Source organism: Bacillus rossius, chromosome 5 (assembly GCF_032445375.1).
Source record: "Bacillus rossius redtenbacheri isolate Brsri chromosome 5, Brsri_v3, whole genome shotgun sequence".
NCBI classification, from domain to species: domain Eukaryota; kingdom Metazoa; phylum Arthropoda; class Insecta; order Phasmatodea; family Bacillidae; genus Bacillus; species Bacillus rossius.
Genome location: NC_086333.1, coordinates 2,295,859 through 2,323,742, shown reverse-complemented (window position 1 = coordinate 2,323,742; position 27,884 = coordinate 2,295,859). Strand labels below are relative to the sequence as shown.

The following is a 27,884-nucleotide window of genomic DNA, read 5'->3' as shown; positions in this document are numbered from 1 at the left end:
AATAACGCGAAAATTTGATACTTTAAACGAATTTTGCGACTTTCCTTTGATTTTGACATAGTCGCGAAATTCACGAATTTTCGCGCGAAATTCACGCTTTTTCACACAAAATAATGTCCTTATGTCGTAAGTTATATTTATTTACGCCATCATAAACATAGGCGTGAAATAAACATAGACTGAAAGACTAGTGCCGTGATATTATCTTCGTTTTGACACGTTAGTGAAATTCACGTATTTTTATTACTCTGTTTACAAACAGTAAATATTGCCATCGCAAATGAAAACAAAATGTAAAAATTGTCAACAATCGATATGTGAGCACTACCAACATAACAAATTGACTCCACAGTTTTCGTGTTTTGAATAATGGTCGTTTCTGCCGCAAGGCGCACTGGTGTCGATTTTTCTAACCTAATTTAATCGCATCGAGCTAAGATGGCAGTCATTTTTGCGTGCACATATCTATGAGTGTTTACAATACCGTCCACATTTTGTAAGTTTTGTGATACAATTGAATTTGTGGCTAAGATGCCGAAAACTTCGACAATGTTTGATCGCGAAAGAGAGATAAAATCGGATGATTTTATATTTTTGATCAGCAGGACAAAATTATGATGTGCAAGTTCTGCAACGTGCGGGTTGATTGTACACGCAAAGACACGTGCAAAAAGCATGTGGCAAATGACACACACAAAACAAAACAAAAAAGACAATTATTTTGTCAAGCATTCTACCGTGTCTAAACAAATCTCGATAGGCGACAGCGTGAATAAAGCAAACAAGCTTTAAAGTGCAGAAAACAAGAATTTTTTTTCTGATTTTGTTAATATGATGCTGTAAGTTAACATTCCTTTGGAAAAAGCTGATCATCCAGCTATGAGGGAATTGTGTAACACCCATGTTGAAGGTTAGCCTTATTTATTTAGAAATGTTTTCCCCCTCTAATAAAAGTTCATAAGCATATGTAGGCCTACAATATTATCGATTAACTTACCTTTACTTTAAATTAATATGCAAGTACCTCAGATTAACAAACACATAAATAGGATGGATTGCATTGTGAAATGGTGAGCACACCACAATATATTTTTGACTGATTGATTGATGGTTTGACTCTGTAATCCAGCAGTACCTAATCTAGAAAAGGTTAGGTTAGGTTTGGCTAAGAATTGTTTTGAATAAATTAGCCCATTAATATTTTCAGCGATAACCTTATAAATGCTACCTATTTATAAGTATATTGTAAGTTATGTATACATTTTAGGTGCAGGAGATTTGCCATCATCAGCCAACACTCTTAGAGAAACTTATGTCCCAAAAATTGGCCAGGCAAATAAGGAAGCAGTAAGGCTATGAGGTTTTTTGTACACCGACAATGGCATAATTTTTTCACAATTTTTTGCGGTCTCTACTGATTGCTTATTTTTACACCGATTTTTTGCACCGCTTGCTAATTTTTACACTGGTTTTTTGCACCGCTTTTGTCATTTTTTTGCACCGCTTTTGTCATTTTTTTACACCGAAATGAGCCAGTTTTATTTACCATTTTCTGGGGTCCTTAGTAATTGGTGTCAGGAAAAGCTCTATAGAGATTGAGAAAAAAATTCAAATAATGATAAGTTTTGAGAGAGGTTAAAAAATATATATCTAAAAATAAAATAAAAATTGTATCTCGTAAAGTTCAAAATTTTTGCCAGGAACACTTTCAGTTAATGTAATATTACATAATGCTTGAGTGAATTGTTAAGTTTTAACTCAAAAATGGCATAAATTATAAAAAAAAGCACTAATAAGCGGGGAAAGTGAAGGGAAGTGGTAACGCAGGAGCTGCCCTGAGGGTGGCTGCGGCCGGCAAGGCAGGCCAGACCAGTCTCATCCAGATCCCCAGCAGCTACAGCAGCTCGCCGGGCGGCGTGGCCCAGTTCGCAGTCGTGTCGCAGGGCAGCCTGCTGTCCGTCAGCCAGCAGAGAGTTGCCACGCAGGTAGCATTAGAGCCAAGGTTTTGTGGTCTTACAAAAAAGAAAATGTTGTATTTCATCTTTGACATTAAAATTTAAAAAAAAAAACCTGTTATAATAAGTACAGATCAAGCTCAATTACTTTGATCAACTGCTTCAACAGTTCAACAATATCCTTCAACTCTTTACATTAAACATACTACTACTTAACCATGTTTTATCACATAATCGTCGCGCCCATATTTTGGTACGTCAAAATTTTGATTAAAAAAAAAATTCTCACGTAAACGGCGCATGATGTTTTTGGTCCTGCTATTAGATTCCGAGCACTTTGTGTAGGTATCTTTTCCGTGTAAAACAATGTATTTTGAAGTAGAAATCTAATATTTATTCGGACATTACCACTTACTTATTTTATTAACGGAAATAACGAAGTTGTCAGATGTGTAAATTTTTTTTAATACGTTTTAAACGTTTTAACCTTCATCTATTCATCTGTGTCGCCGCGATGTACCACTTATAAAAATGCCAGCGCTAGTTGGCATCATTCATGTTTGGTTATGTTACTTCCCGTATAGAGCGCACACACATAGTCGAGTATAGATGTCTCGCCTATTCATGCTACACGCGCTCTCTGTCTAGTGCCAAGTTAACTAGGTACTTTTGATAGCTCGCACTCTTTCGTGGGAATTGTGTACTACGACAATAGTTACGCGTTAGTTCATGTCACAGATTCAAGTGGCTTGCGTTCAAGTCATAGATTTTGTTTTTCTATTTAAAGTTGAAGAAAGGTTTTTGTTGCATATCTTATTAATATAAATGGTTTTACGTGCTCTTTTATCCTTTTTTTTAATAAACGTACTTTCCATGAATGGGTTTTGTTTACATGAATAACTTTACCCTTTTTTTTTTATTTTTTTTTAAACTTTGCACCCCTACTTTTCAAACTTGATTTTAGTATAAAATGTGTGATGATTATGTGATAAAACACTTATTTTGATGAGGTTAAGTTAAAACAAAAATCTAATCTGCAACTAAATCAATAATAAAAATATATATGCAATGTTAAAGCTCAAAATCATTATACATGTACATTTTATTGTATAGTTTATCTATAGGCCACAAAAGAGTGCCGGGCTATTAAATGTAGTTAACTCGGCACTCGACACAGAGTGCGCGTTGCATGCAACAATCGGCAAGATATCAATATCAAAATTCAACTACGTGTGCGCTCTCTATACGGGAAGCAACATAACCAGACATGAATGATGCCCACTAGCGCTGGCTACATTTTCATATGCGGTGCACCGCGGCAACAAAGACTAACAGATAAAGGTTATAACGTTTAAAAAGTCTTTTAAATAAAATTTACACATCAGACTACTTTGTATTTCCGTTAATTAAAGAAGTAAGTGGTATTGTCCGAATAAATAATAGATTTCTACTTTAAAATACATTGTTTTATAGGGAAAAAATACCTACACAAAGCGCTTGGAATCTAATAGCGGGACCAAAAACTTAATTCCACGTTTACGCGAGAGGTTTTTTTTTATCCAAATATTGACACCCTAAAATATTAGTGCGACGATTATTGCGATAAGACAGGGTAATCTTGCTTCTAGTTACTGTAGTTATCTATTCTCTGGGTCATGTGAAACATCTTTAACTTTTATCACTTAATCAGATTTATGAATGTAACACTGTGTTACTTATTTAATGCTGAATTATTATTTTTATTTATGTTTCTGCGTGGTTGAAAAATGATGTGATATTAACTAAACATTGGCTTGAAGGGAAGTTAGAAAGACGCTTGTATTTGTCGCCGTTATGGAGGTCAGTTATGCAGTACTGCAAATTATTGCAGATTGTCAGTAATTAATACTGAAATGGTCATCCTGTTATGGAACTACAGATAGTTATGTATGGTAGAACCTCATTTTTACATTCCTGGGATTTATGAATTCCCATGATTATTATTATTTTTTTCCTACAGAATTCATGCATTACTTTCCCGCTTTATGTGAAATCATTTCCCACAATTTACGCTGCAACAGCACCGCATTTAATAGCAGACCATCAGAAAATTTCAGATGGAACAATAAAAGTTGAAAGTGAATTTTAAAGTTTATTATGTATATGTATGCTTGTGGTCACAGCAACTTCGTTTGCCATTGTAAAAAAATTTAAATGTTTTTTTGTGCCACAGGAAAACATATGGCCATCAACCAGAATGGGGGGGAGACAGGTTTTTAAAATTATTTTGGTTTTCTCAGCATGTTCAAATGAAAGTCATACGACATCCTGCTTTCTGCCACTCATGTTGAACCAGAAAAGTTATATCATCAATGAACTTAAGTCCAGCAAATCTGCACATCTGACTGCAACTTCACCACAAAGGGTATTTTCCCCACAGGAGGAGGATTCTCCATAGAATGGGTGTTTCCCACAGTATGGGGATTTATAGTAAATCAGGGATTTTTTTTATAATAAATTTATTTATTTATTTCCTTCTTTTTTTACACTTCTGACTATGATTTACTAATTAGTTTAATTTTAGAGAAGTAATTTTAGATAATGTAAATGTTAAGATCTTGATTAGTATATACCGTATTTACTCGCATAATTGTCGCAGCAATTTTACCAAATTTTATGGGGGAAAAAGTGAGGTACCATTATGTGAGGAAAAATTTAAAAAAAAAAATTTTTAAGTAAAAATTTTTAGTAAATCGCTTAAAAATGCTAAATTAAAGAAGTTAGTATCTAGGTACATGGTATCTATACGTAATATTTATTTACAATACGCGCAAAATAAACAAAACAACTTTTGGTTACAAGAAGTTTGGCAAAATAAAAATATAGTATAAACACAAAATTGCAAAAAAAAATCAATAAACAAAATACATTTCTAAAACACATTCAGTCTGAACACTCACCAAGTTTATCTATTCATTGTCTGAACTAGATTCTGATGGATCAGATTCATTTGCCGGGATGGCAACGTCATCTTGGTCGCCGCTGTCGTCACTGTTCTGGTGCCAGATCGTGTCGTCCTCCGTACCGTCTAGCGCGCACGAGATGCCAGTCTTCTTAAAACTCTTCACGACTATCTCATGAGTGATGAGACCCCAACTTCGCATTATCCACTCGCAAACCAAGAGCAATGATGGTCGCTTCAGCTTAGCGTCCCACTGGCCATCCACTCCCCATACGGCTTGTTCACAGAGACTTCTAGGGCTTGCAGCATCGATGTCAGGCCACCTGGGATGGTAGCAATATCAGTCCTCGACTCTTGCAACCTTCGCTTCACTTCCTCAACCAAATGAGCGCGGAAGCTGTCCCACACCGACAAGGCCTTTTGTTTCAGGAGACCCCCTGGCAGTCTCTCCCACACAGTCTTTACCCAGTCCTTAACGAGCTCAGCGTCTATCCAGCCCTTTTCTTGAGCACGCACATGTACGCCTGGAGGAAACTTCATTCCCTTAGGCAACGTCTTCCGCTCGTCAGCCGTCACTGTGCAACGCATCCGCTCATTCCCAGTAGTGCGCATAATTATGCTTGACTGCCCCTTCTCGTTGACTGTGGTGTTCTGTGGCATGTCAAAATAGACCGCGTCTGATCTGCATTAGCTATCTGCGAGAGGAGGTAGTCATTTGTTTGCCGCGTCCGCAGAACGAAACGCTGTTTTCAAAGTCCTTCGGCAACTTCTGGCAAAGGGATGTCCTCCGCCGGAGTGAAAAATTTTCACATCGCATAAATCTCGTCGCCCACCCACGACTGGCCTTGAACTGGGCGTGCGGTATGCCCCGCGCACGTGCTTCGTCTCTACCCTTGCACGTGATCATTTCTAGAGAAACACTGCACGCGTTGTTCCTTAACTCACGAATGTACTCAGTCACTTGCGCATCCACTTCAGGAAACTTCCCACGCTTATGCCCTCGGAAAGCTCGCCTAGATGAACTAGTGTTATTCAAGTTGTCTTTTTGTTTTCGCCAGTCACGAACAAGTTTTTCACTTTCTGAAAATTCTCTTTCCGCGGCCCGATTTCCGTGCTCTTCTGCAAATGAGATTACACGCAACTTGAAAGCGGCAGTATACGAATTGTATTTACCCATATTCTCACAAAATTAACTTTCTCAAACTCTGCAATTACCGGTACTTTCCACTCCAACGCAAACGAGATAAAACAATGGCATCACAGCATCTTATCTTCCACACACATTCCTTCCTCCCACACGGCCAATTAGGACTTGCCGCTCAAGGTTGGACCAATGATAAGTGCCACACGCCACGTGAAAGCAGGCTGTTCCATTGTGTTAACTGCTGTTCCATTCGCGCCTCGCGCCTCATTCGCCGTCAATAAATTAGGGTGCTACGATTATAAGGGGAATCTTAAATACCAAATTCATTACCTCAAACAATGGGTGCAACGGTTATGCGATGGCGACGAATATTCGAGTAATTACGGTAATTATTTTTTCCATTGAGTAAACTATTGTTGATATTAGATTGTAATTAGACCTTTCATTAAAATTTATTAAGATATTATATTTAATAATACATTTTTTAAGAAACTTCTTTTTTCCCACTTGATGTAAATCATGGCTTAAACAAATTTGTAGTTTAAATCAGCCAACCCTGCCACTAACCAAAACTTTGGTGACATGGGTGCGAAAATTAATTTTATTTTGATATCTTTCCTGTTTAAAATTTTAGGTATTATGCATAAAAATAAAGTTGTAAATGTGGTTTTATATAAACAAAACGTGATTTACTGTGCTACTATTAAAATAAGTTTTAAAACAACATACCAAAATCCTGTAAATATGGCTTCTTCATGATGTTCGGCAATGTCTGTTTTGTCACATTAAAAATATTTTGGAAAGGTAGTTGGCAGCACTGAATTTTCAAACATTGCAACTGATTTTTTTTTTCCTGTTCCTTAATGTAAACAATTGTTTTGGAGTAGTTGTGTTTGTTTAATAGAAATATTTTTGATATGCGATTATACACAAAATTCGAAAAAGTGTTCTGTAAGAATATCTCACCATAAAAAGTAGTCATTTCAGATGCGTGAACATTCACATCTCTTACTCAAGAAGCGTAAGTTTCATATTCTATTTTAAACAATACAGAATAACTGCAAAAATGAATGGATTTGTTTTCCTCGTGTGAGTGTTAATAAAAAAAACGTAAGATCTCTGACATTTTATTTAGTGTGGTGTGTATTTCCTTGCTGTTTCCATTATAGTGAGACCAAAAAAAAATATTTTATATTAATTACTCTTTTATTTTACGTTTTCCTGATATCTACATATTTTTGTCCTGATCCCTTGGAATATCTAAATACGAGGTTCTACTGTATTTATATTGAAAACAGAATAAAGTTACATAGTAGTCTCAAAATCATTTTGTATAATAAATATGGCTCATGTGTCTCGTGTAATAAACAAGTAAATCAATTGTAAGGCATATTATATAAATATCAATCCTGAAACTTATTCTAAATTAATTATCAACAAACTTACAATACTTTGTAATTTTATTAATGAATGGATTATCTTTTTACTGTTTATAATTAATTTTAATCATTTGGTAGTGTGTATCTGGTGTAAACTTCATGAGTTTAACGCATGTTGAATTGTATGCATAAATAAAAGTAGTGATGTGTGTGCCAGGATGTTGGCACCCTAGGTTTTTTGTTTTACCAGGAGTATACTGTATTTTAACCAGGAAAGGTTTTGTCAGGATTATGTTTCCGGTTCTCGTGACCATTTATTACCGAGAACTAGGTCAGAAACATCACGTCTGTGAAGTCTGCAATCTTATGTTCAAAAATTACATGTACATGTATGCCAACCTAGCAAAAAAAGCCAAAAATCAACAATTGTTTATTTTTCAGTTTTTGGTAAAATCGGTGAATCTCTAAATGACAACTTGTTAATAAAAGTAAACTAATGGTATGATCTGGAGTCTCGACACTTGTACGGAGCTAAAAGGAGCTGCGTGAAGTGATGGTGCACGATGGTGTGGTGCAGCACCAGCAGCAGGTGACGAAGCTGGTGAGTGCGGTGTCGGGCAAGCCGGTGATGGCCACTGCTGCCAACCTGCGCATGCTGAGCCCGGGAGGGACGGGCGGGAGCATCAACCTGGCCCACATCGGGGGCAAGCCCGTGCTGCTGGCCAGCAAGTCGCAGGCAGCAACCGCGCAGGTCAGCTCTCTCATATCTGTTTATTACTGGACAAATATGATGCTTACTTCTCCAAAACAGTGTCATTTTGACAGATTCGTGATGCACTTTTACAATATAATGATTTGTAATAAACATGTTTATTCAAAACAAATAAAATAAATATTTTAAGTATTTCAGTTTTTTAAAAATGCTTATGTCATAATGTCAAAATGCAAGAATTTAAAAAATTTTCCAATAATTTTGACTTAAATTATGATACAAACTTTATGCGAAATAAATTACTTTCATTTCATTTATTTTTAAAAGATTACTTATTCATTAGTAGTGTTTAGTTTTGATTGAAAATGCTGATTATATTTAATGATTGTTTTAATTGCATTTTTGTGCCTTGTGATGTATTAACTTGAATGTTGGTGTTAGGTGGTGTATTGACTTTATTTTTGTGATTATTTGGGTTTTATCACAATTCCCTTCTTATAGCCTATTAGGCTATGTGGCTAAATCTTTTGCAGTGTTTTTTGGCTGATTATTCTTTCGACCAATTTCTTAGAAGGCACAATGTATGTTTTTCGATAATGTATTAATTACAGTCCAACCTCTCTGAAACGACCCCTCACGTTTCCCAGGAATAGGGTCTTAATAGAGGGGGGGTCAAATATATGTTTTCCAAAATTTTCAGTTGATTTCATACCCCCCCCCCCCCCCTCCCTTATAAAACCGCTACTCGCTAAGAAATAAAACCGCTACTCGCTAAGAAACCAGCCGTTCAATGGCAGGATGCTGTCACTCACAATGCTTGACAGCTTTGCTTTAAACCCACTTCAACCTTCATGACAAGTCCGTCACCCTACAGGCCACCTCTAAAGAAAATATGTCAAAAGACAGTTTATTTTTACTGGTTAGTTTACATCTACGTTTTCAGCTTGCCGTAGTTAAATACACTAGAACCCCGATGACATGAACCCCAGATTTAACGAAGCAGTGATTTTATGAATACATGTTTTGCAACGCGAGTGGGCGCACACTTAGCTCGCCCGGCTGGCTGGCGGCAGCGGCTTCATGACTCATAAGCTCACCCTTCCCTCCCCTCGGTAACATTCTTCAAGGCTAGCTCATCCCTCCCAGACACACAAACCATCTAGTGTCCTCCCTTATAACACCCCAACTTCGCTTCCTTTGAAAAACCTTCAGTGAGAAAATGCTCATTTCACCCTCCCTTCTCCCGTAAAATTGGGCTATTATGAATGGGGTACTAAAGCGGTGAGGGAGGGGTAAGATCGTTGTAAATATTTTCGGACCCCTCCCTCCCCTCCAAACACGCCCAAAAACAAGTATTTTAAAATATGTCACTTTTCACACCAAGTTCGAGTTCAGTCATCTCTGGCAAGGTATTTACAAGCTTTCAAACTTAAATATAAATGAATATTAATAGCAAGGGTCCTATGAAGAGGAATATACCGAATAAAATCAAGCTGCTGTCACCAAAGCAAGCATAAAACGGCCCAATGCGTGGTCGCTTCGTTATTGCTCGCGCGAGAGGTGACATGTGGAATGTTAGAAGAAAGATAAATGCGGGGGAGACAGACGGCAGCCAGTGTGTTTCCTGCGTGGGGAATAAGTGGCGTAGCTTTTTTTTTTATGCCGGGTGAAGCGACCTTTTTCTGTCAACCAACAGGAAAATATAATTGCTTGAGCTGTCAAAATAAACATAGCTGCGGCAGTTAAAACAAGTCGAGGCGTGCATGCATCCAGTCGGTCGCTGTGTATATCTACTCGAAAAACATAACATCTCAATTCATAACAAGATTCCTTATAACTATAGATGGTGATTTATAGCATTTAAAATAATAACATTTAGCATTTTGAATTTGAAATTTAGCATTTTGTAGGATTTTTAAATACAAGATTTAGCCAATTATCTCATTTTACATTACTGAAGAAAAGCATCTTTTTAAAAAGCATTAAATAATACACATGTTAATTATTAACAACCACAAAAATAAAGATCTAGCACAACTACGAAGATAGCCTATCTTGGCAGGTTTCCAAACAACTTTTTAGCACTTATGAGTGTAATAAATTGAATACTTAAAATTACAATAAATATTTTTTAGCCGTGTTCATGGCCATAGTTGATGTAGAGTACACAAATGATATTATTGAAACGTGTTTTTTCAATTTTTTTTTCTTTTAGTTTTTTCAATTTTCGCCTTTTGGTTTTCGATCATGCCAGAAACCGTTGCTTGCCGTTTTAATGACTTTTTTTCTTCATCCAATTTCTCGGTGAATCTTTTTTTCAGCCTGATGTCCCTCAGATTTAATGTGCTTTTCAAGTACATCTTTTTTTCCACTCCAGACGGTGATTACATAATTTGTACATTAAAATATTCATATCACTTTCGTAGAACTGTTCACTTTGGAATTCATTTATGCGATCGTGAATGGAAATTACGTTTCGTCCCATTTTTACCACGAGAAATAACAGTATACAACACATTCACGAATATGCACGTATTTGTAAACACACCACCTTCCACAGACTACACAAAAACTCGGCTTTCACGTGAAACACAGCCAGAAAATGGAACTTACAATATTGTTAGCGCGGCAAAGCAGATATGTCGCAATATGGTGGCCTAAAAACTTGTACTCTGCAAGATGACGGACAATCTTCCAGCTAGTTGTACAATCGCGAGGCATGGATGGCCATTCTTCATTCAATATTTACGAACAATAGTGTTGTGAATGACGTGACATTAAGATTAGTGATGGGTCGATTCCGATTCCGGAATCGGGCGGTTCCACCGATTCCTGTATAATCGTGGGATTCAGAATACAGGGTGGCCAGCCAACCGGGAAATCGGGAAATACGGGAAATAGCCAGGATTTCTTAAAAAAAACCAGGAATACCGGGAATCAACCAGGAATTTTTATTAGAACCGGGAATTTTTTTATGAAGTAACGGTTACAATAACATACGGCTGTTAAATGATCACGTTCACCACCCGTCGAAGCACGACAGCGTGCTCGTGTGCTATATTTTGTGAAAGTTAATTTGTTCATATTGCATTTAAAAACTTTTTTAGTACGTAAGAAACCGTTAACAATTCAGACTTCCATACTTATGATGTTTCTGTATTCAAAAGCAACAGCATTTTGGCTGAAAACGTTGTTGTAGGGTGGTAGTAATTTCTCGCACTGCATGTTGGTAGCACTAGTTTTGTATGTATATTTGTTTCTACTTTGCGCTCATGTTGTTGCGTCACGGTATCACGGATACTTTTCTCGAGTTTTTTTAAAAAGTTTAGTTGTGCGGGACGTTGTTTTGAATTTTTTAAACTAACATGTAATTGGCGCAGACTATCAAAATGTGAACGAGTTCGGTCACCACGTACAATGACAAATATACGGAAGAGTTTGAATGGGTGGAGAAAGATCCAAAGTGCAGGACACACGCTATTTGCAATTTGTGTAATGTTAAAATCAATATCGGTAGCATGGATGGGAAGAACAGCATTAGCCAGCCACGCAAGAGAGGCAAAACACGTGCGTTTGGTGTCAAGTAATTTTTGTGACGTGAGATTATAAATTTTTTGTTGGTGGTAGGTTTTGTTTTAAGCAAGTTCATTGATTTAATTTTTAAGCCTATAGTTAAGTTGTCTATTGTTTAACGCCAATAAAACATCATATTGTGTGTGCTTTGTGTAACAAAAATGCAAATTGTAGGCAAATATTGATAAAAACCACCCTTGAAAAAACCTGGAAAAAACCAGGAATTTTATTATCCCAGAAGAGTGGCCACCCTGGAATACAATGGTTTTGGAATCGACCATGACCGATTCCTGCATTGTTTTTAAGTTTGCAAAATACATCTCCTACGCAACGTAAAATATTAAAATGCATGCAAATATAAATTTTAAACTACATAATACAATTTTTTTTACGGAACTGATTTACGAATTACGGTGATTGACGTATTTATTTACTTGCACCGCCATTTTCCCTACAGTACAAATGCAGTATCTACTTTCCCGCTTTAAGCGAAAGCATTTTTCGGAAATTACATTGCAGCAGCACTGTATTTAATAGTAAACCTTCAAAAATAATTAGACAAAACCAAAAATGTTTAAAGAAAATTATGTAAATGTAAACGGCAAGTAAAATAATGTAAACGTTAACTATTTGATCATGGCAGCTACATTTGCCATTGTAAACAACCTAATTTTTTGTTTGTGCTACCTGCCATGGTAAACCATACGGCCATGAACCAAATTTTTGGTGACGTGAACGTGAAAATTAAGATGTTTCACATCTCTGCACTTTAAACTTTAAAGAACTAAAATGAAATAATTTTTGAATGATATTTTACCCAAATTCACAGTGGATTACTGCAACCATATTAAAATAATTTTAAAAGCAACATAACCAAATTGCTGTAAATCGGCGTTCTTGTGCGTGTTCAGCGATGCTCGACTTTACTTACTCTATGGATGCTCGTTTTACATTAGATATATTTTGGAAAGGCAGTTGGCTAATCTGAATTTCCAAACATTGCTGCTGAAACGTTCGTAAATTTTTATTACCAAGCATAAACAATCTTTTGAAAGTTGTTGTGTTAGTTTAACAAAATTGTTTCAGATAAATTTCTGAAATGAATTAAATGTTAACACGCGATTATTTGAAGAGTTTAAATATTTTGTGTAAGAAAATCTCACCATAAAATGTGGAAATTTTGAGATGCTAAAACATGCACAGAACTTTCTTACTCAAGAACTGAAAATTTATTTTCTCTTTACGGTTGTGAAGAACTGCAAGACTGGATGGATTTATTCTTTTCACCAAATGAGATAGTTAAGTTCTAGATAATATATTAAAACTTAAGCATTTCTGACATTTTATTTTAGTTTGGTGCATATTTGTTTCTTGTCATTTCCATCATAATGAGATAATAAAGTTTTATTTTTAACTTTCCCCCTTTTTATTTTTTTTCGCCCAGGTCCCTTGAAATATGTATCAACGAGGTTATATTGTTATTTTATTTAGATCATCATTTAGTTGTGCTTGAAAATAAAATTCTTATCTTAACCGTACAAACCTTTTTTTTTTTTACAATTAATTAATTGAGTTGATAATGTAAGGTATCTAAAGTTGGTTTAGTTATAACATTATTTACAATTTACGTCGTAAGACATCTTTGATTATTGGCAGTGTTTGAACATGTGTTTCATCTAACTATATGCAAGGTTAAAAGGCCAAATTGTGCTAGAAATTGAAGGTAGCGTAACTTGATGGTAATGAACATACTTTTTAACATTATATAAGCTGTATATAATGTTAATTTTTGCACAGAAAATTGAAACACAACGCAATTACATTTTTAAAATCATAAACAACCTTTTTTTTCTGAGTATATTACCTTGTTGAACATTGTCAGATAAAAATTAAGGAATCGGAATCGGATTCGAAGAATCGACCCTTTAATTTAAGAATCGAAAATGGAATCGGAATCGGTATATTTTAAGTATCGGCCCAACACTAATTAAGATACTTGTGCTGAATACGCCATAAAATGATGGTTTCTTTTGATACTGAACTGAAACGAAATACAATCGGTAAATAAATTGTATAGAGTGAAGACGAATCTATGTTTGTTACCTTGATTTCGCATTTATCTCGGAATAGTCTATATTTCACATTTTATAGCGGAAAAAATATAATTTAGCATATTTTCGCATCTATTTCACGAAAACGAAAAATCACCATCCCTACTTATAACCTACACGTATTTCCGGATGTTTTCAGCCTGATCCATTCAAGTTCTTTAGCCACGTTTCGAATGAAAACAACTGGCTGGCCAGTGTTGTGCCCTGTTTTGCGGACACATAATGTTTTTATCAATTTGCTGACAGTTTTAATATATTTTTACTCTACTCGTTAAAATGAAGCAGATAACGTGATTGTTAACAAGTACAAGCAGCATCGAATATTGGCCGCAGCGCACGGTATGGGGAGAGGGTGAGCTAGGGCGAGCGAGCAGCCGACTACATGTTCACACGCTGCAGCCAGAGGGTTTTTCCTGCATTTAAGGCACAATAAGTCGCAATAAATGGGGTCGCAACAAAAAGGTTTTACTGTAACTTTATGAAAATGTAGCATGTAAACAAATGCTCAATAAGTAGAGCCCATGAAAAATGGTAAATAAAACTGCCTGATTTCAGTAAATAAACTATAGGATTTCGGTGCTACATTTCGGTAAAAAAAAAAAAAAATTCTTAAATGAGTGCATTTGTTCTACTAATTATTTAATTTCATGATACACACACAAACTTGATACAGCAATCACTAGATTCCTGCATAAGCCTTACAGAAGTGGAAATGTTATCTAGTAGATTATATACACATTACTTAAATTTTACATCACAAATAGTGTCTAGAATTTTACACATTTCCTTGACTTACCTTTCATGTATTCATTTAACCATTCCCTCATAGCTGGGTGATCTAGCTTCTTTAGGGGAATATTTGCAGAAACAAATGCACCCACTGTATCGCTTGCAAGTTTGACTTTAATTTCCTTTGCTCGTTTATGGAGAACAATATTATCCTAGAGTGTCACTTGCCTTTTGACTCCACAACCTCCGCTAATCTTTATTAAAAACAATTAATCCTTCATGCTCGTATTCTTTAGCTCGTTCAAACACTGATACGACCTTAGGCATTGGTAAGTATCAAGTAAACTTCAAACAAAACAAACCGCAACTACCTATTTTCGTTCATATTTAACTATTTACATGGAACGAAGGATCTTTTCAAACCTCATTTGGTCATTTCACATGACCGGCGTATTGCGACGTTAAAATCCCATAACCTCTCAGTTATTATTTACAAGCAATACAACAACGGGAACTAATATAGCCAAACAGCTAACTTCATCCACATCCCGCTAGGAATGCTGATAAATGGTTGCCGCTTTCAGGCTGAGTGTTTGGTATTTATTTTGCTTCAACTTATCTGTGGCGCATCTCATAATAAAGATGGCTTACGATATTTTGGTTTACTAAATGAATACGTTTTGCGGCAAAGTATTATTGTGAACCTTAATATTCATATCACGATAAAATTCTGACATTTTGCGGATATTTCGCGAAACAAGAAGAATACCGCGAATAATAATGAATTTCACTGCATCGCCAGTTATTTCGTGAAAACGAAATGCTGTAAAATCAAAATAGGTGTTTGGAAACACATTTGTAAGTGCTTAGAATGTAGTTCCAAAATCATTAGTAAAATTTCGCGATTTCGTCTTTAATGAAATTCGAGTACTTCTATCTATAAGTAGAGCCAAGATTATATGGTTTTAGGCAATATTGTGAATTTTTAGCGAAATCCATCCCAAACAGCGAAATATGCGAAATTCACTCCAAAGTGCAATATATGCTATATTTTACAGTATGAGAAAAATAACACTCCAAATTCGCATTAAATTGTAATAACCAACCATCAGTCCGTAAGTATCCTTTTGTAGAAAGATGGTCGTGATCCAACTCAGTGTGGTTAATGCATTAATTATTTACCTTTCATTAAAACTTACAAACTATAACAAACATGATTATTTCACGCGCCGAAGAGGCCCGTGGTAGGATACAGGTTACGGTCTGTTTACTTTATTTGGTTATCGGGCATCTCTTCCAGGTAATGTAAACAACTGACGGTCTAAAATTAAAATTAACAGGTTACCAAACATAACAGCATGACTATTCTCATCAGTGCCATATTTGCCTTATCCTTAGCAAAATACACGTGACTGAACTGAAAACTGCACAGATAAATCAAATACACTAGAGTCCCGTTATAGCGAGGTGTCACGGTTCCGGGTTTGATCCTCGCTATAACCGAATTGGACAAATTTTGGCCCTCAAAAAATAAAAATTAACCGAAAATAGCATACAAATTGTGTTTAAACCTGTATAATTGGAAAATAACAGGTTATATTAACGAAATCTTAACTTCTGTGAGCAGATGTGTGAATTTTCTTTAAAACTATACCCCATAAGTGTGGATGCGATCACCGATTGCGTCAAAATAACCAGAATACCCTACCACGCCATGTAAGTATAGCTTCTCAGCCCGCGGCCGACGCAGCATTGTCCTGCTATCTATTGTCGACGCGGGCTGTCTGCTGGAGGCCATGTTGGTTTGGGATGTTGTAAACAGGCGGCGCTAGTGTAGCCCGACGATTTAATTCCGTAGAATAAAGCAGGAGTGCGGCTGCGGCAACGCACGTACGCCTCAAATGAAATACTCGCTGGAAAACTATACTTTTTTCATTTAAAAAAACCTGTCAACTTTTAAGAAAATAAATTTGGTATTAAACTCAAACCATCACCACCCCTTTCCCGGACAGATACCCCAACAACTGACCGAAACAAAAGTTACAATAAAACTGTCTTAGCGATTCGGAAATAAATACGGTAGTGCCTACTAGAGGTGTAAAAGTAACGAAAAAATGTGTACCCGTATGTATTCGTTGCTATAACAATTAGTACTCGTTACTATCGTTACGTTACTCGTTACTTCTGATACTGCATAACATGCTATGTTATGTTGCAGCAACGAATCCAGTCGTATTGCGTACGCGTACAGTATGATGTCGTGTAAATAATAATAAATAGAATATAAACAATTAACAATATTTGATAATTAATAGTTTTTGTTAACCAAGAAACAATTAAATCTCATTAGAGCGGCTTTTTAATATGATCTCTTTTAAGATAACCAAAAAAAAGGGGGGGAAATACGCGATTATAAAAACATAAACATACCTATTTCTAATTTGTAAAAAATACTTTCTTACGTTGTTTCTGTTCCAATCTCAAACTTTGTCTACACACACAATACCTTTAATAAACAGTAAAAAAAAACTTTGGCGACGAATTTCCAAATTATACTTTACTTAATAAACAAACCTCGTTCTTTGTAGCGTAAATTCGTCTAATAAGCGCGCGCATGCGTAAAACATACGAAAAATGTGAGTAACGAGATGCAGCCGTGTGTAACGTTTCGTTACTCGAACTAGATGGCGCACCCGTTACTCAGTACCGAATACCTACAGTTTGCTACAGCTCTAGTGTCTACTATTTGTAAAATAATAACGTGACGTGTTTGTAAACGTGTCACAACTGAAATAATTCCAAACAATTTTATAAATAATTGTGTATATATAACGTGATCAATTAGCAACAAGTATAAAGACGGCTCTGACTTTTTTGGCATAACATAGTTATAAACAATGTTATTATTCGTTAATTAAAATGTCGCAACAAATTAACTAAGAGCATTTATATATATAGCTCTATATATATATATATATATATATATATATATATATATAGAGAGAGAGAGAGACAGAGAGAGAGAGAGAGAGAGAGAGCTTGAAGCACGCTTTTGTTATTTGTCTGCTTTATCTCCACTCCTCTCGCTCGCCACTAGACATCTTGCCGTTGACGCCTGTCACATTCTTCAGCCTTGCAGTCGCCACCTAAGTGCGTGGCTTTAAAAATAGAATCCCGTCCTTTCTTTCTTTTATCAAACTTCTGTTAGTTATCTGTGCCTGCGACTTCACAGTCACAGCATCACTGGCTGGCTTCAAGGCCAAGGTATGCTCGAGTCGAATAAACCAAGCCTTTGAATATACAAATACTTTTACACATTTCTTGTTATTTAGAAAATAGACAAAATCTATTTTTTTTCCCGCCATTAAACATAACAATGTGCACTTTATATATATATAGGAGTGGAGATAAAGCAGACAAATAACAAAAGCGCGCTACAAGCGATCACGCCGTAAATTCCTCAAAAATACCTCGGTATAGCCGTATTCTCGCTATTACCATGCTCGCTATAACAAGATTCTATTGTACTTATGTTATTAAAACATGTGATCACAAATTTTAACCTTTATAACTTATTGACTTTTCCTGTAACACAATTTAATGCATTGGTTTTCTTGAACTATTTTTGTAGTTTTGTTGGCACACGAGCTGGACAAGCTATTTTTCACTCTAATTCCAGTATTTTTTCGTAGCTACAGGCTTTGTTTACAAACGACGTGCATAAACGAAATATACATTTTCTAATCATGCCGAAAAATAAAGCTTCTGCAGCATTACGTGTGGAAGAGTTTAAGAAGGAAGGATTGTACGTCAGTGGCGAAAAAATAGTTTTTTGTAATATTGTAACTGCCATTTGGAGCATGAATGCAAGGACATGGTAAACAAACACCTTATCAGTGACAAGCACGTAAAAGCTAAACGATCCTCATCTACTCCGCGGATTGCATTAGTAAAATCGCTGCTTCATAAAATTGGCACCCTTCCCTCGGCCCAGTTGAAAAATATTAACGGCGGCACACTACTTCGCAGAGCGCTGGTGACTGGCGACCTTCCGCAGCGGACGTGAGAAATGTGACAGGTGTCGAGATAATTGGGTGCCGGTGATTAGTGGAAGAGGCCACTCATTTTTTTTCTTCTCTCACTCGCGTGTGCGCTCTTACGTACAGAAGCCGCAGCCAGCCTACACAAAATAAACGCTTTGCGTGAAAAAATATTTGTTTAATCTTTCATTGAGATGGCCACTAATGGCACGGGGCAGATGGCTAATGTCTGCATTAGCCGGCGCCGGCGAGCCTCCCTCACTGTCCCTTGCCCACTGTGTGTATAAAAACAGTTACCGGCAGACGTCTGTGCATGCGAGTCCGCTCCTGCCCTGCTTGACTGAAGCGGGGGAAGGAGTGCAGAGCGTGGAAAAGGCTGAGCAGGAATTTTTAACAAAAACAAAGCAGAGCCTTGTCTTCCTGACATGTAAGAATTTATGTATGTCCATTCTGTTACAGCTGACGTTTTCTTTACGTTGCGTATCATATCTTACGCTCCGGAGAAATGAACAACTCAAGGTCAAAGCATTGTTGACAGTGTCGGTAAATTTCCATCTTACTGTGTCTTTCAGGGGTGGCCAAGGTTGCTTTGTCTGGTGTGGACGTCATGCGGATATTTAAAAATTCCATTTCAAGTATTTAAAAAGAAATGTGCTGACATTATGCGATGGCGGACATTATGCGATTATATACGGTAGTTCCATTTGAAAGTTCTTTTTCTTGTTTTTCACTTCCCAGAAACTTGGATTTCATAGTCAATGGACATTTTGGACACTTTTTAATGTGCCTTACCATTCTTGTACTGTTTCTTAAGTATGACACATCACAAAATACACAGAACACTCTGATTTTTCCTTGAACTGATTTTTCGTAAAAATAACTCCAAATATCACCTTTAATCTTGCCCATTTTTCATTAAACAGATAACACTTATAAAATTCAACCTCTAAACCAGCTATACTAGCACAATGTGTCTCGTGTAGCAAGCACAACAGGACTGACTGTCTAGCAGTAATATGTACAAAATGGGTTAAGTCGTTAAGTTGTGAGAAGACTAGAAGTGTGAGAACAGAAACAATATACCATATGGCAAATGCTCAAAGCACTTATCTTATCTTCCTGGAAGAAGTGTGAAAACATGAGAACTAGTGTGTGATTTGAAATTGATATAAAGTTTGAAGTACCTGAAATTGAAATTCAGTCCCACATTCATCTCGATCAAAATTACAAGGTAAACACACAAGAAAATTTTAACAGAAATTTTACCAGCATGGTTTCACATAATAAAAGCATTGATATGGTCGATATGGATAAATTAATATGCTAACTAAGCTCTTATTAAATCTGCATTGATAGCATAACAAATGTAAGAATATTGAATTACAGCTAAAAAAAATTAATGTTTCCCAAAGTTTCCACTTTTTCTCAAAGTTTCCATGATGTCTGTAAATTTTCCATTTTTGAAATTTTTTGGCAGGAAATTTCCAACTGGAAACTTCCCACTACCCATCACTAGGTGGCACACACAAGTACTTTTTTGAAAGTGTCTGTAGTGGTTTGCACTGATCCCTTTTCTTCCAATATTCTGTGACAGAGCAGTCAGGTGGCAAGTTATCCTCATTGAAGTACTGTTGAAGCTGTTCTGCCATGGAACCACAACTAGAATCCTGACTACTATTAACTTGATGGGTAAATAGTGTGGAATACTGCGACCAAATCAAATTTCTCGAACCTGACTGCATCTGTATTGTATCACTTTTTGTTCCAGATACCTGGAAAAATAAAAAAAAAATTACTCTCTAATAACTTAATGGGGAAAAAAAATTTTGTGTGCATGAATTATATTAGTACTCTTTTTGTAGGCTAATTATAATTTGAGCAAAGAAATCTTACCAAATTCTCAGGAATTTGTAGACCTAATGCTTCCTCCAACAGTCTTTTTTTTAGTAGCTTCATATTTTGCTTCTCTTTGAAATATGCTGCTTCGAAGCGCGGATCTAACAATGTTGCAGACGTCAGAATTTGACTCTTTTCAAGATTCTTGAACCCTTTTTAATGGAGGATAACAAGTAATTTTCGAGTCCTTGCAATCCAGAACTAGCTGGAGCAAGCTTTTGTAACTCGTTTTTAATGACATTGGTAAGGGGAATGACCTGAAATATAAATTAAACCATTCACTCACTGAATGATATATGAAGAAAATTACAAGATATAATGTTAAATATAGGTAACACATACGTACTTACCTCTGCAAAAGTTACATGATCTGGGCTGATGTGGGTTGTTAAAGAATCAAACACCTCGAGAATAGGTATGATGTTTTCCATCAATGTCCACAGAGAGTTAGACAGTTCTGGGATATTGAGCTCTACGCACGCCAATACTATTGCCGTCTTCTGCTCATGCAGTGTTGTATTCCACCTGAATAAGTCGATGCTGCACCACACCTGCAGTGATTTGGCAAGTCTTCAGCACCTTGGTGGTTCGTGCAGTAGCTTGAAGAAACTAAGTTATTGATAAGTTTATTGTTCAAGAAACCTGCCTTGAGCACCAGTTGCAGGGTATGTGCCAGGCATGAGGTATGCTGGAAACATGACAGTTCTAACCCAGCAACAAGGTTATGGGCATTGTCTCGCACGATGGCCACCACATTTTGCAGTAGTCCCCATTTTTCTAACAAAGAAGTGATGAATTTGGAAATATTTTCTGCAGTGTGGCTTACTTCGGGGAAAAGTATAACTTATAAACACACATGGTGCAATACAAATTCCTTCGTTACATAATGGGCAGTTACACTAATAAACTCAATTGTTTATGGTATGTGAAGACATGTTACAATGTTACAATGTGTTTAGCATACGTTTAGCCCCATCCCCATGTTTTAATTTACTTTATTATAATTATTACAACATCTAGAAATGTACACATTGTGTAGGTTCTGCCTGTTTATGCCAGAAGATAGATTTGGTGTACTAGTATCTACCACATATTTTAGTGAATCAATAGTAAGTTATTTTGATGTTTTTGTTAAATTTAAGAAAGTTATGGAGATGATTTAATGTATATTTTTTGAGATAGTTTCTGAAACCCAAAACAGTTTTTATTTTGTAAAAACAATCAGTAATTCTGAAGCAAAGACTTGTTATAGTGGAGGAGGGAAAATCCTTGAAAAGTTTTTCGGTATGTTTTCAAATCATTCTGCAAGATGGCATTGTGATACTTCAAATAGTTTTACATTTTATCAAATGGTTAAGTTAGGTATAAATATAATGTGTTATTGTTAAATGTGTTGGTTGGTTTAGATTGACATTTAAAATACTGTAAAATCATTTAAAATGTAGCAAACAATCTCGGAAACAAACCAGTGCTATGAAGAAGCATTTTTGTGTGTTAAAATGTTTATTTATTTTACATGTTTCGTTTTTTACTCTTAAAACCTAGATTCTGATTCAAGGAGTGGATTATAGACACTCTTTGAGATTCAGATTCGAGATTCGAGAAAATTTGGATTCGACCCATCACTATCGTAAATAAATTTGAGGCCCATATGTTATTATTAGGGACAAAATTTTATAGTTTTATTTTTATGCTAATTTTTTCATGGAAATTTTTTTTTATTTTCATTTTATTAATTCTGTTTATTCATGAACATAGAATATTATCAAAAAAATATAATTCTTAAATCTTTCATTAAACTTATTTCACCAAAACCATTTCATTTTGAATGCTGCATGATGCACTTTTACAATATAATATGTAATAAGAATGTCTTACTACTCTGACAATAAAAATAAATTGGTAAGTATTGGTGTGTTTGAAAAATCTACCAACACCATAAAGTAAAAATGAGTAACTAACAACAGTTACAAGATCAAAATTTAAAAATTAGTGATGGGTCAGTCCCAGTTCTAGGTACCGTCGGTTTTCTGCAAATTAACCGGCACCAAGAACCATAAAAATAATGTTGTACCAGTACCACGGAAAGCACAACAATGAAAACACGATAAGCCGCCAGTAAAACGCAGCAGTATATCGCCGGCGACCGACTCACACGCCTATTTTTAACTTCACTTTAAACCTCATATGACAATAAAGGTTGGTAAATCTTTGAAAATTGGAGGCGACACCGACAAAGGGCAGTCTCTCCTTCTCCTCCCCTTCTCTTTCAACACCGCCTTGCATTCACCACTAGTTGGAAAGATAATGCCGGCATGAAGTGCCGAGATCCGGAACCATTTTTATCCCTCTTTTCACTAGAAGACAGGATTTATTATTTCAACTAAAAGTAGACCTATAGAAAAATAACACAAGCTCAATATTCTTTTAAAAATTATCAGTAAAATAAACTACCATGATTTTAAGTTGTCTAATACTAATTAACTGTATTAATTACCTACAATGTTTGCATCTTTACATCACTTATAACTAGAGACACAGAAATATAGTGACTCATGAATATGATTTCCTAAATTTTGTATCTACTTACTAATATCCGAGAATTTTAAGTTATTTAATTTTTCTTTAATCATACAGTGAACTCTCCATATAGCGATTCTCCCTATAACGATACTTTCTCTATAACGATTGATATTGACATTAACGTTTGGTCTACCATAAGAACAACATATTTTTTCTCTCTAAATAACGATATCGTTCACTCTCTATAACGATGTATTTACTTAGAACACTAATCAAAATACAGTAAAACATTACGATAAAACCAAATTTCCAGTCGTACCACTTGACGAGCGATCGCCAGTTGGACTCAAGGTCAATGCCCGTAACCGGTTATTTCCAGTGTTTAGGCGAGGGGGTGGTCGAGTCCACTAGTCGGCGCGGGGGTGGGAGGTCAGTGGCGGGCGAGGGGGTGGTCGAGTCCACTAATCGGCACGGGGGTGGCAGTTCAGTGGTGGGGAAGTTGAGCGCGCGCCAAGCAGCTCAGTCAGTTTACTCAGTTAGCCACGTCACGCCTGGCTGTTCATATACCTTACTGCACCGTGTAAGTTAATGAGTGTTTTATCAGTTTTATTCTAACCATTATGCTACCAAGAAAGCGGAAAGTGCTCACCGTGGATGAAAAAGTGTCATTAGTTAAAGCAATTGAAAATGGTGAAAAACAAACTGATGTTGTGCGGCGAACGGGGCTTTCCCAATCGACTGTGGCTACCATTTGGAAGGATAGGCGCAAGTGGCTTGACGCAGATGTGCATGGGGATAAAAAGAAAATGTGAAAACCTCAGTATGAAGACTTAGATCGTGCTATTCTGCAGTGGTTTCAACAGCAACGCATAAATAACATACCGCTCTCTGGACCTTTGATAAAAATGAAAGCTGAGTTTTATGCAACAGAGCTTGGCATTCCTGATTTTAAGGCTTCTGAAGGTTGGCTGAGCAAGTGGAAGCAGCGCCACAACATTAATTATGGACAGATCAACGGGGAGGCTCGTGACGTCGATAGGAACACTACAGATGGCTGGCTAGAAAAGGTATGGCCTGATCTTAAGGCTCGTTATTCAGCCGAAAACATTTTTAATGCTGATGAGACGGGTCTATTTTACAAGTTGACACCAAACAAAACTTTAAAATTCAAATCAGAAAAGTGTATTGGAGGAAAGTTGTCAAAAGAAAGAATTACAGTTTTGGTAGCGGCCAATATGACAGGATCGGTAAAGAAAAAACTTTTGGTGATTGGCAAATCTAGAAACCTGCGTTGTTTAAAAAACATCAAGCGTCTGCCTGTCACCTACAAGTCAAACAAAAGTGCTTGGATGACATCTCAAATTTTTGAAGAGGAGTTGAGAAAATGGGATTCTGAGTTGAAGGGGAACAAAATCTTGCTTTTGGTGGACAACTGCCCTGCACATCCAATGATTGAAAACCTCTAAAACATAGAACTCTGCTTCTTACCTGCCAACACCACAAGTGTCCTTCAGCCCATGGACCAAAGTGTTATCAAAAGTTTGAAAAGTCATTATAGGCGCAGGCTTTTAATGGAACTCGTCTAGTCTAATGGGAATTTCAAACCTACGATCCTAGACGCCATACAAATGGTCAGTAGGGCATGGGCAGAGGTAACGGATAAGACCATAAGACATTCCTTCAAGCATGCAGGATGGCTGAAAGATCCCGAGCCAGCAGATGATGAAGATGACTTGCCTTTGGCCGTTTGGGTTCAGCAGCTGGAGCTTCCTACAACATTTTCAGAAGAGGAGCTTCTGGATTTTGAAAACATCGATGGGCAAGTGGCTACAGCAGCAGGTGTTACAGACGAAGACATCCTGAATTCTGTTCGTGTTGATGAAGATAGTGATCAGGAAAACATTGATCCAGAGGAGGAGCCTGAACCAGAACCGGTCCCAACTCCAAAAGAGGCATTGGAGGCTGCTAAAGTACTGAGAAGATTCTTTACTCACCAAGATGATCCTGTGGCTACGGAAGATGTCGGTCGTTTAGAAGATAAAGTGAGGTCATTGCTGTGGAAAACGACGCTAAAAGACTTCTTGCAATAAACTGTATGAACTGTATGTCTTGTTGTGTTATGTATGTACGTATTTTGACATTCTAAATACAGAGTACTACATATGTACTAATGATTGTATACACTGTATCATTGTATCATTTCATATACATATGTAATTTACTACTACATATGTACATATGTGTGTTTGTGGACAATGTAAATATAGTACTGTATATTCTATTTATACTGTTTAATATGGTGTTTTATTTCAGCACACTACTCCATCCAAGATTTAAAAATAGGTTTCTCTCTGTATAACAATCTTTCTCTATAACGATGAAAATCGCTGGTCCCTTGGATATCGTTATAGGGAGAGTCCACTGTATATCAATTGGGCATGAATGCACAATAACAATGTTTTGCTAAAATATATATAGTACATTATACGGTAGTCAGTGTTTCAAATTATTGTATGCTACACCCAAAATAATGGTACATGACAGCAGATTGTTACGTAGCGCTGGAGCGGCAGTACAACGCAAAGATGATATATTTATCTTGGTTTCAGACAACTAGCATTTGAAAAATTATGTAGCTTACTTGCACTGTCTTTTATTGTTATTAAACCTGTTGGATTATCAAGAAGACATTTTTAAAGTGTATCAAAATGAAAATTAACTCTCATCACTGGTGTACAGCAGAAGCTGCCTTCGAGCAGGAAGAAGAAATATAACCTTTTGGGGGGAAGGGAGGTGTCTGTGCTAATTCAGCACTTAACACAAAACAAAAACTTCCTTTGTTCTGTTCACTTGCCCTTGCTCTAAAAGCCTTTACGGCCATAGGACTGGTAACGGTCTCTCACATTCCTCTAGCACTGACTATAACTCCCACCCCCTTTTTCATTAGGATGTTTTTCCCTCCATATGCCCTTTGACACACCTTGTCACGCCAGCCTCAGCACTTCCACCCCATTCAACCAAATTTTTTCCAGCCACAGTTTTTCAAGCCAAATGACCCAATGACAATAATAAATAATTCAAGTATTCTGAGGGGTTGGGTTTTGTATGACAAGGGATCCTTTCATTATTTAATGGATTAAAATATTTTCTTGTAAGTAGGGTAAAGTGGGATTAATTTATTTTTTATACAATTGCATCTAGTTACACGAGAACCTACTATGCTACTTGGAGCTAGGTGGCTTGTTTGTGATCTAATTATGGTTTTGTGTAAAGCAACAAACTATTTATCAGGGACACTGTATCTGTGGTGTGACTTGAAATTCTGTAGAGGTTAACCTGAAACTGAGAAACGAAAACTAGGAACAGATTTTTAAGAAGCTGAACCAAACCGAGAAGCGGGAAAAAAAATTTGTCTGTAAAGTCGATTTACGGAGGATAGTTTAACGTGACGTCATAACAAAACATTGATGAAATGATTGATCCAGAAGAAAATGAAATATCATATTCGGCCTGAGACTGAGCCGTAATAGGTTTTTGCAACCAAACCATTTAGGCATTTTAAATATTATATTCTTTCAGGAAGAAATTTTTTTTTAAATTTTTCTATCTTTTGTATGATAAAATCTACCTCTGCATACTTTTATGAATAAAATCGAATCATTTTTATTGAATTATCACTATTTTGTATGGATACAAAGGAGTGAAATGAAATCTACAATTTAATTAATAAATTTACTTTTATTTGCATTCATTAATTCAAATATATTTATTATTTTTGAAGTGTCGTGCACACCGTATTTATTTTTACAAGTACAAAAAAAAATCAGTTGCCGGGATTTGACCCGTTAATCTATCGATTGGTAGTCAGCGTTTCTAACCACACAGCCACGAGGCCATATTGGAAACAATTGTATCAGATGTTATAAATTAATAATATTCCACGCACAATATTTGTTTGAATTTCTTTTAACTAGCATATTCTCTGTTGGACTCAAAATATTTACACGCTCGTGGGCTCATAACTATAATACGGTGTGTGATTTAGTTGATCAAATAATTACCAATGTCAAACTAAAGCATGAAAAGTATCATACCAGTGACATCGTCCGGGCCTGAGGCCATTTTTTAAGTCCGATATGTCACAGCCCAAACACCACCCACCCTCCATTCAAACCTCCCGCCTACCCGTGCGTACGTGTGCGTGCGTGTGTGCTCGCCCGGCAAGAGGGCGCTGTAGAGTCAGTGCGCCACACCCTTAAAACATAATTAAATGTAATTGTGTAATTTGTTTTAATGTTTCCCAAGTGCAACGTGATGGCAGATCGGCCGGGAGGGTTTTGTGTACTTTTATTTTTAAATAATGTATTAAAATATAATAGCATTTCCGGACATTCCCGAGGAAACCCGAAGCCAGACAATAATTAAATGTTCATTTGTAATAAGTGTAATTTGTTGTATTCTTTTGCAGTATTCAGAAAATGTCACATAATTTTAAATCATTCTTGTCATGTTAATTTAGTTTCCCGTGGCACGAATTCACAAATATCTTTAACGGCAATTGTTTCGGCGGGAGGACGCCATGTTAGTCGAACCGAGCCATGATCTCATCCCAGTCCGCCGCCATCAACGACCGAGAGTAGACGCTTCAGCACTCCGGGGACCTCACCGCTTGTTTTCACCGCCAAGTAATTCTGTTCCAATTTAATTCCGTATTAATCGTTTTCTTTTCGTCCTCGGAGCTCCTCTCGGTCGGGGGACTGCATAGATAATTGTCTTACGACCAGCAACGGTCTTTTCTCTTTTGTACTACATAATGTGAGATGTGACCACGTGGGGGTCTTCACACCTAAACCGATTCGTGCCGCGGGCGTTTTAAACAGT

General features: G+C 36.5%; 1 protein-coding gene across 5 annotated transcripts in view; it reads left to right on the top strand.

Moving 5' to 3' along the window:
* Window positions 1–27,884, top strand: part of LOC134531551 (nuclear factor related to kappa-B-binding protein) — a 239,079-nt gene that overhangs the window by 194,130 nt on the left and 17,065 nt on the right. For all 5 annotated transcript variants that reach the window (XM_063367243.1, XM_063367245.1, XM_063367247.1 and 2 more), the window contains exons 19-20: window positions 1,828–1,985; window positions 7,997–8,170. In XM_063367243.1, the coding sequence (XP_063223313.1) occupies window positions 1,828–1,985; window positions 7,997–8,170 (332 nt within the window). The remainder of the gene's footprint in view (window positions 1–1,827; window positions 1,986–7,996; window positions 8,171–27,884) is intronic.